This window comes from Petromyzon marinus, chromosome 36 (assembly GCF_048934315.1).
Source record: "Petromyzon marinus isolate PM22_M1 ecotype Great Lakes invasive population chromosome 36, UKy_Petmar_22M1.pri1.0, whole genome shotgun sequence".
Lineage (NCBI taxonomy): Eukaryota > Metazoa > Chordata > Hyperoartia > Petromyzontiformes > Petromyzontidae > Petromyzon > Petromyzon marinus.
The window spans coordinates 3,730,384-3,743,321 of NC_133702.1; the positions used below are offsets into that span (position 1 = coordinate 3,730,384).

A 12,938-nucleotide genomic window follows, 5' to 3' on the forward strand; every position below is an offset into this window, starting at 1 on the left:
TGTGGTGAGGGCGAGTCTCTCCATAGGACACCCACTGATGACTACTTCGCAACAGCGGTGGTGCTTAAGTGACGACGAGCAGAGTCAATCCACAACCACCACCACCCGGATCCACAGACCGTGCCCCCTCCCTACACCCCTCCCCCGCCCCTCCCCCCCGTTGAGTGGGACACTCGCGGAAGAGTGGAGAAGTACGTGTGAATTACAACGTTTCAGGCAATGGACCTTCTTCATGTGGAAGGGCAATTGCCAAAAATGACACCTGTTGTGTATATATAAAAAAATGTCCTTTCAAGGCAGCGTTATTGACAGATGCAGAGTGTTTCGTGAACTGCACTTGCACGCCCCTGCCAATGCAGCAGCAGCAGCAAATAATGTTAAAATGGAAACGCATTGTCTTGAGTGGTGTTATGTAGCAGCACTATATTTATATCATCCTCACTGTAAGGCAACTGACAAAAAAGCAGGACTTTTAATGGTCTTGGGAATATAAATGCGAATTCCGCCGCACAGTTGCCGCCTCAAAGCCAGGTGAGAGGGCAACTGTGGCGAGCGGCCGAAGCGGTCACTTACTGTTTCTCCGGCTGCACGACGGCAATCTTTTTCTGAGCTGGGACTGCAAATACAAGAGGTAACACAGGGGGTGAGCGGGCGCTCGCTCTGCGCGCAAATCAACACACTCACGGCGCTCAACGGGAGATGCCTCCACGAGTGACCGTGATGGTAAATTCCGCTGGCCGACGCGTCAGCAGTTCATTTATTCTCATTTGTAGTGCTTACGGGGGGGGGGGGGCGGGGGGGGGGCGGGTGTGAGCCTGTGCCGCATGGGCCAGCCACAGCCCAGACAGCCCGCAACAGCCCGAGCGTACCCATTCCGCGTAAATGCTCTGCCCTCGCAGCTCGTGCGAGTCACAGAGTCGCGGCTGATCAATCCGCGAGCGTTAATTACGTGTTCCACAGGCGCTGCGTTGTTTTAGTCTGTGCAGCTCTTTGTCAATTAACTTCGGACGTGCAATAGGCAGTATGGGAGGAGAGCAGGGGAGGGGTAGAGGAAGAAGAAGGATGGGAGAGGGAGGCGAGCGGCAGGGAAGCTTACAGACGGCCTTGGTGGGCAAGCACAGGGGGTAGCCGTTGGTTTCACACCAGCCCACCGGGAAGATGTCCATAGACTCCACGTCCACAATGCAGTCTGGTAGAGGATTCTTCAGACCTGGGTAGCGGCACGGTCACAGGTAAACTTCTACTACTAAAACTAAACAATTTTTATTTTATTTTACCAGGACCAGGTAAGGCCGACTTGAGCTATATAGCTTTTTTTTACAGAAGCGACCTGCCCACGAATAATAGCTCAATGAAGGCGGCTTACCACGTGGACATTTATAGCAGCCAAATGCTCTAAAGGCACGGTGATTCTAAATGTGGAGGGAAAAACCGGAGGACCCGGACAATAATCCACATGACCACAGGGAGAAAATGCAAATTCAGCAGGCGTCAGGGTCGGGATCGAACCCACGACCTCCTGTGTACCAGGCGAGAGGGTTATCGTTGCACCACGGCGGCACCCTCGGTATGCAACACTTACAACTATTCCGCCAAAGCACCAAGACCAGGCACAGGACCTTCTGTTCGTCTGCCTTTGACTGACGGCCTCTCCATCATTGAGAAGGAGCGACGAGCTCGGCTTGTGCGCAGGTGCTGGATGGATTGTTGCATTACAAGACCGAGAGATATAACTGTGGCGTGGGGAACATTTGAATATATGTAGAACTTATTTCGCACCGTACGTAGCCAACCGTGCCAATCGGAGGTGCGGAGACCAACGGGAGGTGCGGGGACTTCAACCATCAATGGGAAGATTGTGGCTTATGGTGATGCCGCTTAGCAGCAACGAAACATGAGTGGTCGAATGCACCCGGACGTGAATATGTAACAAAGGACAGCAACTGTGATTGACTACATGTATTTTCCAACGAATAGTTCCAGATAAGTTACAGATCGTGCAATAATTTATGCGAGCACTTGCCTCAACAGTCTGTGAAGGCAATACGGGGGAGACGTTTGTCTTTGCATGCGTGCGAGTCGTGTGCCGGGTTAGGCTGCCCCTGGCTAATGCTCTGCGGGGGGGCGGATCGATCGACGCACCTTCCAAACGCAGCCAGACAAGCCTCCCGCGCACGCGCACCACGGAAGCCACGCAGATCTCAGACGGCTGCAGGGGATTGGCCGCCTCCAGCCTCATGCCTTCCTGGAACTCGTGCTCCTGCGCCATCCATCCGCATCCACACGGGGGGCACACAAGCAGGGCGCGTCACGGGCGCGGCGGGCACGGCGCGTCATCAGCGCCCATTCGTCTTGGCGAGAGCGGCAGGAGCGGTATCGTCAACCGCGGCAAAAACCCCACGCAGCGCTAATCCGATAGATCGGCACCGTCACGAGCTCGGCTACTAGCAGAGGGCATTCCCAAAACAATAAAAACACCACCAACGGGATCGGCGCCAACTCCGTCACGGCCACGAGAGTAGCGGCGCCGTGTCGGACGCTTTTGCGTTGTTAAAACGATTCCTGAATTTGGCAAATTTTAGAGGGAACAGATTTTAAACGGCCGTGATGGCATGGCGTGGCGCCGCGGCCGCGCTCGGCTGGAAGGGACTCACGGCAGGGAAGCGGTGGAGTGGCGCCGGCTCGGCACCGCAGACCTTCAGGTACTCGGCCCAGTCAAAGTCGTGGCTGCTGTAGCCTGCGGAGGGGGGGAGGAGGAGAGCAGCCGTAGTTATCGTTACAGCCAACGAATGCAGCAGGGACAACGCCGATAAGGGTAATTGTTATAATAATATCGCCCGATGAGGCTGGTCGCAATCACCAGCGAAACATCGCAAGTACCCGAAGTGTAAATGGCACGTTTTGGTTTACGTGACAAACCTTAACGATTGACCGTGTCGGGGTGGTGGCGGGTTTAACGACACATTTATATTAACACAATCTGACCCCAAAAAACTTTATTATGGATATTATTTTTAAAAACTGCGTGCAACGAGATGCGATGAATCAAGCAATGATTGAACTTGACAAAGCTGTGATTTGTATGCGTGGTTCCTCTCAAGATGAAAAGGCACCGGATAAAATGATGTTCCAAGGATCTAGACCTTGCCCAGAAAACAATGCTCTTTGTCTTGATTTAAAGCTTTCGTGACTGCAGGGATTCATATTCCTTCTGCGTGACTTTACCGAAAGAACCAAGAAAACAATGCTCTTTGTCTTTGCTACCCAGACCTGGGCACACGTCACTTCAGTGTCACTCGGGATTACTTTCCTTGCGAGAGATTCTTTAAATGTGGGAACGTTCAGAGGGCACTGGGAGTCAGGTCTGGTTATTGTGGATTTATCTATGGCTTTTCTGGACTTTGAGAAATTAGTTTCAATCATTCAAAATAATCTAATTTCAATTCGTTTTGTTAACAAACACGACTGAAAACAGCGTCAAAACATGGCAAATAAAAAAATGCCAAAGGCCAATAATTTGCCCAGGAAAGCTTCCCTCTAATTCAGCTGCTTCCTACATTGAGTGCATGACATGCATGCGAGCAGGTGCCACTCGAATACCTGCACACTTTAATTCACAAATCCACTTTGCTCTATTGCCATCTTTCGGCCACATCTTGCAGCTCAGCAGGATTGGACGTCTCGCGCGACTGCAACAACCCACAAACTCCCGTTTCCTCCAGTGCAATGGATTACAGCCGTGCGACAACCACCACAGCCAAGGAGACTACTACCGTCACCGATTCTCTCTCCCAAGTTCTTTAAAAAAAGAAGAAACTTCCTCAATTCAAGAAGCACGTCGAACTCCCCCTCCCATCATGCCACCATCCCCCCCTCCCCCCCCATTTAAATGTTCAACTTCTCCGCGACGTGGGGCAACACCTACCCCCCCCCCCCTCCCATACACGGCTCGCTGCGTCGGGACGGTTCCCCGCGATCTTCGACTCCCGGATTTAGGAGCAGTGTGACCGGGCTGTAATGGGCTCGCGTTTTGTAAAAAAATAAAAATATAATAAGCACATCCATCTGTCATTATCATCATCATTACTACTAACGACTGCTACGCGAGAGTCGGACCTTGCGGAGGCGCGAGGGTGGCGCCGTTCTTGAGGCTCCACTGCACGGGCAGGATGCTGGGGCTGTCGGCGTGGCACACAAACGGCGCCGCCGCGGCCTCGGGCCCTCCTGCCGATCCGTGTCGCCGCACCGCCGCGGTGCCGCCGCCGCCGCCGGACGCGCCGAGGGAGGCGACCGCGTCGAGCCCCGTGGCTCTGCTCGCCCGCGGCTCGTCCACCTCCACCACGAAGTACTTATCGCTCAGCACCTGCACGGGGGCGGGCAAATGACAAAGGTCCCCCGATATAGTCTCGACAGACTGTTGGGACAAGTGCTGTTAGCGAGAAGCAGCGCCTATCTAGGAAGGCCACCTCTGTCTCCCTCGTGGCGATGTTCACTGCACACCGCACCGGTTATTTATTTCAGGATGCGTTGACCTTGGGGAGGGCCGGGATCAGCTCAGATAATCGTCATTGTTGCTGTTGGCCGTGAGTGGGGATGGAACTCGGGTTGCCGGGTTTGTAGCGCAGTGGGAACACACGCGGGAGCGATCGTGTGCACGCAATTGCAAGGTGCACGCATACACGGCATATGCACGCACGCAGCCTGCTTGCGGGGTTCACGTGCATGGGTACACGAGCCCATCTGAGTGATGCACGAGTTGATGAAGCGCTCCTCGCTGTGAGAGTTCCGAATGGAGATTTTTTTTCCCTTTACGAGGTGATGCAGGTGGCACAATCGGTATGCAATTGGGGGGGGGGGGGGGGAGGAAAAGAAGACAAGAATAGCCGGCCAAGCAGCCTGGATGGCAAACATCCAAGAGTACAGGGTGGCAGGATATCGTAGTTTAAATTCAGCTATATTTAATGCGTGCAGCTCCCTCGTTTTCTGCTCTGCTAAGAGGGCTCTTGCCATGTCACATGCTGGTGACTTTATTGAGATTCCACTTACTAGTTTAGAGGGGGGGGGATTGCTGCTATAGTGGCTGATGAGAAAATATAGTCGATGAAAAATTGAATCACCCTCAAACTCTAATGGGCACTCGATTGCACCAGACGTTGTGGTGTTAAAGCAGCATTTTTAACCAAAATCCAGTTCCAACGTTCTCTCAAGCAGCTCGGTACAACAGCTTGGGTTTTCCCATTTGTGGAGGTCCCTCGGGGGAATTTTGCACTGATGAGTATTTTTTCACGAGGCATGAAAGCCGCTTGTTCTCAGCGTGCGCCGATACATTTTAATGCGTCCCCAACTTCAAGCCCCGCAAGTCACGTGGCTTGGCAGAGGAGGCGGCGCCGGCTTGGTGAGACATTCACCCCAGCAGTGGATGGGCCATAGCCGCCGAAAATGATCGCATGGCTCAGAACCAATGAAGTATATAATTGGTCATAGAAAAAAAAGGTTGGAGGATATATTATTATGTTTAGCACTGTGATCATCACACCTGGAATTTAGTAATTTGGAGGCGAGTAGGTGTGGACCACAGAGGTCACGGTGTACGTGACCACTGGGTTGCTGACTTATCCGTTCGTATTTTAGCGTGCTAACCCATATTTGTGCATCTCTCCAGGTACTCTCAAGTGTTCGTATGAACCAACATTTCAAAGCAGCACAATATAATACTCAAATGTTGCTTTCCTGGAGAGAATAAGTGAGAGATGTAAGCACTGTTATTGACTCTTCTCCGCCCGTCTCTCGCAAATCAACCGGCTCTTCGGACTCTCCTCCCTTTGTCTCTCTCTCTTAACAAATGCAAATCACGAGTACAATTGGTAATCGCGCCATTGTCATAGCCCCAGGCTATCACGAAAGGTGTAATGTTTCACATGCAAACAGTCTGCAGTAGCTTCACAGTCAAGGGAGCAATGTCGTTATGTGGGTGTATCCGATTAGACATTTTGGCGAGCCATTTTTTTAAAAATCGTATTATAAAAGCATGGCATTCTGCTTGTCTGTCAACTAAATTATGAGAGCCTTTCAAAAGGGCTGAATGAGAAAGTTATTGATACTGGACCCCCCCCCCCCCACGTCAGATGCGGGGGTAAAAAGTTGATCCAACAGGTTTCCAAAAATTGTCGACCCCACACACCCCAAAAAAGTACAGTGAGTAGTGGGGGTGACGGACGAGGCATGAACTGCCTAGAAGTCTTCGGCAGGAGCTAGAATAAGTTGGCCGTAGGCCGCCAACAGTCTAGTTTGGCAAATTTTCGATCCTGACACAGGCACATATGGCAAACTTTTTTGGTTTTATTTTAAACATCCACTGTGAAGCAGACAGACATTATTATGTTTTGGTTAATACGTCAGCAGTATTAACCAGAGCAGCCCACCGAGCTCAAACCGCGAACCTCTGCAACGAGCGGCGAATGCGCCCGCCGCTCCGCCGTGTCGTGGAATACGGTGGTGGTGGGTTGGGGGTGGGGGGGGAGGGGAATATCGGCGGACTTGACTTTCTCACTGCCCAACCACCGTCACAAGCTCGGGGCCAGCCCGTACCGTGGCGACCGTGGCTGGGGAGATGCAGAAAGGGCTGGCAGGATGCACGGCCTCCAGCTTCATGCCCGGCACGAGACGATGGCTCCGCACCTCGGCACGCTCCTTCAGACACAAAGACAAAGTTGTCACCCCGACCCCCGTATAGCCTTAACAGACTCTTGGGACAAGTGTTGTTAGCGAATGGCACCGTTAAAAGGCCGCCACGGCTCGCGAGGGGGTGGGTGGCCAGAACCACGCTCGGCCGTCGTGTGTGCGTGTGTGTGTGTGTTGGGAGCGGTAGTGTAATGGTGAGCGCACTGCGCTCCAAACCCGGCGACCCGAGTTCGATTCCCACCCACGGCCAAAACCAGTGACGATTATCTGAACCGGTCCTGGGCCTCCCCTATGTCGACTCAGCTTCAAATGAGTACCTGGTGAGGTGTGTATAAACACTGCCACTGGGGTGACAAAGGCAGCCGGGCGTGGTGCTGGCCACCCTCCCCCTCGCGAGCCGTGGCGGCCTTCATAGGTGCTGCTCGCTAACAGCACCTGCCCCAACAGTCTGTTGAAGGCTCCACGGGGGATCTGTGTCTTAGTGTGCGCGCACTTACTTTAAAGATCTCTGGTGACAGGAGCGGCTCTTTCTTCTCGTACACAGAGCAAAGGATGGACTTCCACTCCTGCTCAGACTTCATCCCCTTGATGGCTGCGCAGGGAAACAAACAGGAACGCTATCGATCAATCAGCCGCAATGTATTATTATGTTCATCGCAACACAAACTTGGTGGCAAATTTGATCAACGCATCGGCAATGAAGAAATAAAATCTTTGTAAACGCAATAATCTCGTCGGGTGGCGGAGGGCTGACGACAATAATTTTGGCAAAAAACTACCACGTGGCCTAACCCCCAATAAACAAATACAGATCACACTGGCTATGGAAGTTAAAACATGGAAAATTATTTACGCAGTAATCCCTCGTTTCACGCGGCGGATGCGTTCCCGATAGGTGCCACTTTAAGAAAAAACTGCGTTAAGCAATGTGCAACGATGTGCATTCTGCACTGTAACGGTGGGGCGTTCCACATTATAACGGTGGGGCGTCGCTCGTTATAACGGTGGGCCATTCCCCATTATAACGGTGAAACGTTACACGTTACAACGACGTGCATTCCACGCTATAACGTTGGGCCATTCCCCATTATAACGGTGGGGCGTTCCCCGTTATAAACGGCGCGCGCCTTGCCGCGAAAACGTCCTCGCCGTGCGAGCACCGCTGCGCATTTAAGCGAGCCACTCGCCGTCAAGCCTTCACGGAAATAACCTTCCCACGTTGGAACCCAGAGGCCGTGAACCCATCCCGGCGTCGTTTGCCGCGTCACCTGCGGGAGGCTCCAGCACGCACTGGCTGCGCTGCGCCCAGCCCAGGGGGTGCAGGCGCGGGTGAAGGTAGAAGATCCACCGGTCGTATTTTCCGCCGTGCAGCTCGCCCAGGCCGCAGTAGCGCAGCCTCAGCCTCCCCCCCACGTTGTGCGTGACCAGGACGGGCCAGCAGCGTGGCGGCGGGGGGGGGCTCTGCGGGTGGGGGCGCGCCAAGTGGGGGTGCTGGTGGGGGCAGGAGTCCCCCCGGTCGTCGAATAGCTCCAGCACGGAGCCCGGGACGATCAGCTCCATCGGTGGCTTCCCTCGGTTCGGCTGCGCAAAACACGACGGCAAAGAGACCACGCCACACGACCCCCCCGTTGTAGCCCCCGTTGTAGCCTGCACAGACTGTTGGAGCGAGTGCCGTTAGCGAGCAGCACCTATGAAGGTCGGCACGGCACACGAGTGGGTTTGGTGGCCAGCACCACGCACGGCCGCCTTTGTCTCCCCAGTGGCGATGTTTACGACACAATGCACCAAGTACTCATTTGTACATGGGCCTTCTCTAGGTCCACACAATTTCATTCCCAAGGTGATTATGTCTCATCACAGATTGTGCACGGCGTTCAACCACCACACGGCAGGTAAAGACACTTCGACGTCTGCATTTTCCTCGCACAGTTCAACTAGAGAATTCCCTTACATGGTCTCGTTTCCCAGGCTCTTATAACAACAACAATAATAATGATAATCTCACGATACCTGTAAACAATCTTATCCAGAACAACTTTGATGATCATGCTGTTTTGTCATTGTCAATTTGGGCATTTGGGCTTGAGCTCGGCTTCTGTTTAAACGAAGATATTATATATAAAAAAAAGTTCAGTTGAGATGCAACTCAGTTGAGACCGCTGGACGACGGCATGGACGCAGCTAAAAAGGAAACGGCGTAAGCGAGTAAACAACTCGCGCGCGCAGCGGCAACGCAGAGGGATGGGGGACGTGAGGCTCTCACCCCTTCCAGGAGGCTGGATGGAGCCGTCCTCGCGCCCGTCAGCGTCTTGATGAGGAACGCACCCCAGTCTTTGTACTTCTCCTTTATGGCTGTTGGACAACGCGGACAAACCGAGGCCGCGCTCGAACAGAACTCCCGCGCGAACGTTCAGATTTTTTTTTTTTTTTTACCAACGCTTCCCGATCGTCGGACAAGAGCCGATCATTTTACTGGCGCACAGACAGTTGCGAGAAGGGCCAAATCGGCTACAATTCTCTCCGGTTGGGTCACTCTATTCGGACAGCCAGCTCCGACCCTCACACCCTTCGTCTCCCCAATGCTGCTGTTTTCACACCACCACACCGGGGTAAAACATTTAATGCCGACTGAACCTAGTGGAGGCGCAGGACGGGTCAGAAAACCATCGAACTGGGGGGCTGCCAGATTCGTAACCGCTACGCGACCGCTCCCCACACACCCAACACGTGCTCACACACACACAAAGACCCCCCCCACCCCACAGACTGTTGGAGCAAGTGCTGTTAGCGAGCACCTATGAAGGCCGGAAAGGTACACGAGGGGGTGGGTGGCCAGCACCACGCCCGACCGCCTTCGTCTCCCCAGTGCCGATGTTTTTATCCACCGCACGAGGTACCCATTTGAGGCTGAGTCGACCTAGGGGAGGCCCAGGACCGGTTCAGATAATCGTCACTGGTGGTGGCCGTGAGCGGGAATCGATCCCGGGTCGCCAGGTTCATAGCGCAGCGTAGCGCTAACCGCTACACTACCGCTCCCCACATAAGCACACACAAACACACAAACACACGCACACGTGTGCGAGGACCTCACCCTCGGGCGGCTGCAGCTCGTTGCCGGTGAGTGCGCACCACCCGACGGGATGCAGGTCGGCGGTGCGCACGTCGCACCAGAAGTCGGCGCTCCGGTCGGCGCAGTAGCCGGCGTAGCGCAGCAGCAGCAGCTGCCCGCACGTGGTCACCACCTCCGCCACCCAGTAGGTGCCCGTGCCCCCGCGGTTCCTCACCTCGAACTTCATCCCGGCGGCGAAGCCGCTCTGCAGGCTCCGCTCCACCTGCGAAGGGGGTCCGTAGCGCGCCGTCGGACGCCGCGTCGTTTCCTCAACCCCATCCCCCTCTCGATGAATGGATGGGGCCTGGCTCGAGTGCTTGGGTGTTTGGGCGTTCGCAAGCACCAAGCGAGTGTTTGTAGGCACAAGGGTAAAGAAGGGCACAGGCGGAACGCGCTGCAGCCGCTCGCCCGCCCGCCCGCCCGCTCGTGCCACTGCTGGCAGAAAGGCCTCTGGGGGCTAGGCGGTGGTGTTTTGGAGTCTCACCTCTTCCACGCCAAACAGACGTCTTGGAAGAGGTGGCAGCACCCCACGCTTTACCGCGCCGCCACGCACAAGCACTGCTGCAAACCTTCAATAATACTGCTGGGAAGACCTTCCTGGAAAATTCGACATTCCCATGGTGGGTGCGAGTCTATACATAGATACAACCACCCTTTGACTTCCCACAAAGTTGTAACGATTTTGCAAACTCCAGAGGGATGACGGGCTGTGAGCCGATCTCCCCGACAAGGATTTTAACTCGTGACCTCCCCAACGCGTGTGGGGGGGGGGGGGGGGGGGGGGTCATGCACTCTTAACCGCCGTGCCACCCATCCAGACGCAGCGCGTGAAATGACACCAGGGTGCGTTGCGTGCTATTGGAGAGTTGCGGTGCGTTGAGGCGGTAGCCTCTCCGCCCGCAGTGGAGACTCACGTGCTTGAAGGCCGTGTGAGGGACGGGTGTTGCGCCGCACTCTTCCAGGTATTCGTCCCAGTTAAACTCGACCTCCTCGGCACTGCACACCTCGTCTGTGCGGCAGGACAGCCGCCACCGGCGATCAACGGCGACGCTCGTTTCGATACAACCACCCCGAATAAAAATCAACTCGAGACGCAATCCCAAATAAGCAGGCAACCGGGACGTACGGAGCTGCAGACTCTCTCCCTCTAAAATAACAAGAGGAGCCATTATTGTTTAGAATTCGGTAAAAAAAAAAAAAACCTCAATATTTCAAGAGCCGCGATGCACTGTGTGGTGAATACGAGACAGTGGGTCCTTAGTAAATAACGCGTCACCAAGCAGCAGTCCTCAAAGCGCCGCACGCGGCTCCGGACAAGCAGGTTGCCGACCTGTGTCCTAGACTCTTAGCTGCTCACACCAGCAAGGAGGCAAGGAGTCCACTCGGTGACAATCCCACAGCACAATCCCAACTTCTCACACAAGTCACACAAGCCACACAAGCCAGGGAACCTTCGGGGGGGGGGGGGAATTTTATAGCAGCCAAATACTCTGAACGCATGTTTCTAGACGTTTGTTGTTGCCCTTTGGTCGACAAATAACGTGAACACATCCCTGTCGTTGGGCCAACTCGCACAGACTGCCCTGCTCAATCGGGAGAGACAAAAGGACTTGGACAGAGAGACTCCACTCTAAATCGGGAGAGACAGAGAGAGTCCTCTCTCCGTGGCATGAGTGGCAGCAGTCCAGCGTTGCTTCTCCATCTCCGGCTTACAATCAACAGAAGTGTTACAATTCTCGGCCGCGGCTCGATTCCAGACTCTCCTCTTTGTCCGCCTCATTTGCGCTGTCTCCTTTGTATTCGTGCGCGTCCGTGGTCATGTACCTATCGTGAAAACTACTGGACATCTGTGAAAAAGCTCATCATATTCCGATTCCACTTCCGAGTTTTAAGTCTCGTTCCTACGGTCTCGTTCAGACCATCTCCCCTGGAATGTGTTGATTTGCGACGTCTGGATTGTCTCCAAGGTCTATCATTTGTTGCGTCTCGTAAAAAGTTTTTACATCTCATCTTGACTCTTCGTTTGCAGTCTGCACCGTCTCTGCCCTCTCCGTTTGATGCAATGCATGCCTCATGCCGGCCCGCTATTTATTGTTCGTCTCATTCGTGTAACTGCATTCGTGGGGAGGCATCCATATTTCAGGCAATTCCCACTTCTCCATCACACCTATTTATGTGCTTTCAAAAAGGCCCATTGCCTGAAACGTCGCCGATCACATATTTATTTATGTTTAAGGCCACGCACGCAGCGTCACTGGCAAGTGTGTCGAGTTGTTATTTTTTTTCGCCGTCAGCTGTGCTCGGGCACACCACCGCCAACGCGGTGTCGTCGTACAACGAGTCTCATTCAGCGTCAACGGCTACGCGAGAAAGGAGAGAGAGGCGCTCTATAACAGGGTTTAAAAGCGGTAACAACAACAGAGTGATTTAGATGGCAAGGGCAGTGCAAGGGCCGAGGAATCAGTGACCATAACAGAGGCCACGTGGGGGTCACGAAAGGGCTACAGGGGAGGGACGGGATGGAGTGAAGGGGCGTGGAGAGGAAAGAGGAACGGAATGGGTGATGGAGAAGAGGTGAGGCTTTAAGAGGGGAATGAAATGAGGTTGAGGAGAGGGACTGCTTCAAGTACAGGGGAAGTTGAACCCTTTTCCAGTCCGATGGTGTACGTGTTACGTCACCGGTTTTCTTCAGACTCGGTTCCGATGACGTACAAGGCCATGCAGGAGGGAGTGTGGCACAGTTTGGCGCCAGCTACCACAGAGTGTGGTTGTGTCGCTACAGTTATCTGCGGTGAGTACAATGTCTTTAAAAACAGCGGTGCAACGCCTCTGTAATAAAATTAATGATAACCGCTTGCCTGTTCTGAGATTCAGCGGTGAACGGGACACCCACCCTGCAACTTGCAGACGTCTCCGAACGGGAAAGGGGCAAATTACCAAAAACGAACGAATGAATCCTCACAAGCCCTAGCGAGCGCTCTGTATGCGAGAGTGAACGCGAGCGTTTCCTTTCGCACGGCACGCCGAACACAACGCCTGTTGGGTTCACAGCTCATGTTGGGGGGCGCGCCACGATGGAACACGCGGCTCTTCCCCTCTCTCGTTCGGAGCACGCGAGGGGATGTGCGGTACGCGCGCACAGACGGTA

The 12,938-nt window shown here is 54.1% G+C and overlaps 1 protein-coding gene across 1 annotated transcript in view; it reads right to left on the reverse strand.

The window, feature by feature from the left end:
* Positions 1–12,938, reverse strand: part of LOC116949399 (scm-like with four MBT domains protein 1) — a 73,117-nt gene that overhangs the window by 11,992 nt on the left and 48,187 nt on the right. Inside the window, exons 3-13 of the mRNA XM_032966682.2 lie at positions 10,705–10,799; positions 9,773–10,013; positions 8,945–9,033; positions 7,950–8,262; positions 7,179–7,273; positions 6,589–6,690; positions 4,117–4,363; positions 2,655–2,737; positions 2,143–2,260; positions 1,097–1,210; positions 574–616 (exon numbers count right to left, since the gene is read on the reverse strand). Coding sequence (XP_032822573.2) covers positions 574–616; positions 1,097–1,210; positions 2,143–2,260; positions 2,655–2,737; positions 4,117–4,363; positions 6,589–6,690; positions 7,179–7,273; positions 7,950–8,262; positions 8,945–9,033; positions 9,773–10,013; positions 10,705–10,799 — 1,540 coding nt within the window. The remainder of the gene's footprint in view (positions 1–573; positions 617–1,096; positions 1,211–2,142; positions 2,261–2,654; positions 2,738–4,116; positions 4,364–6,588; positions 6,691–7,178; positions 7,274–7,949; positions 8,263–8,944; positions 9,034–9,772; positions 10,014–10,704; positions 10,800–12,938) is intronic.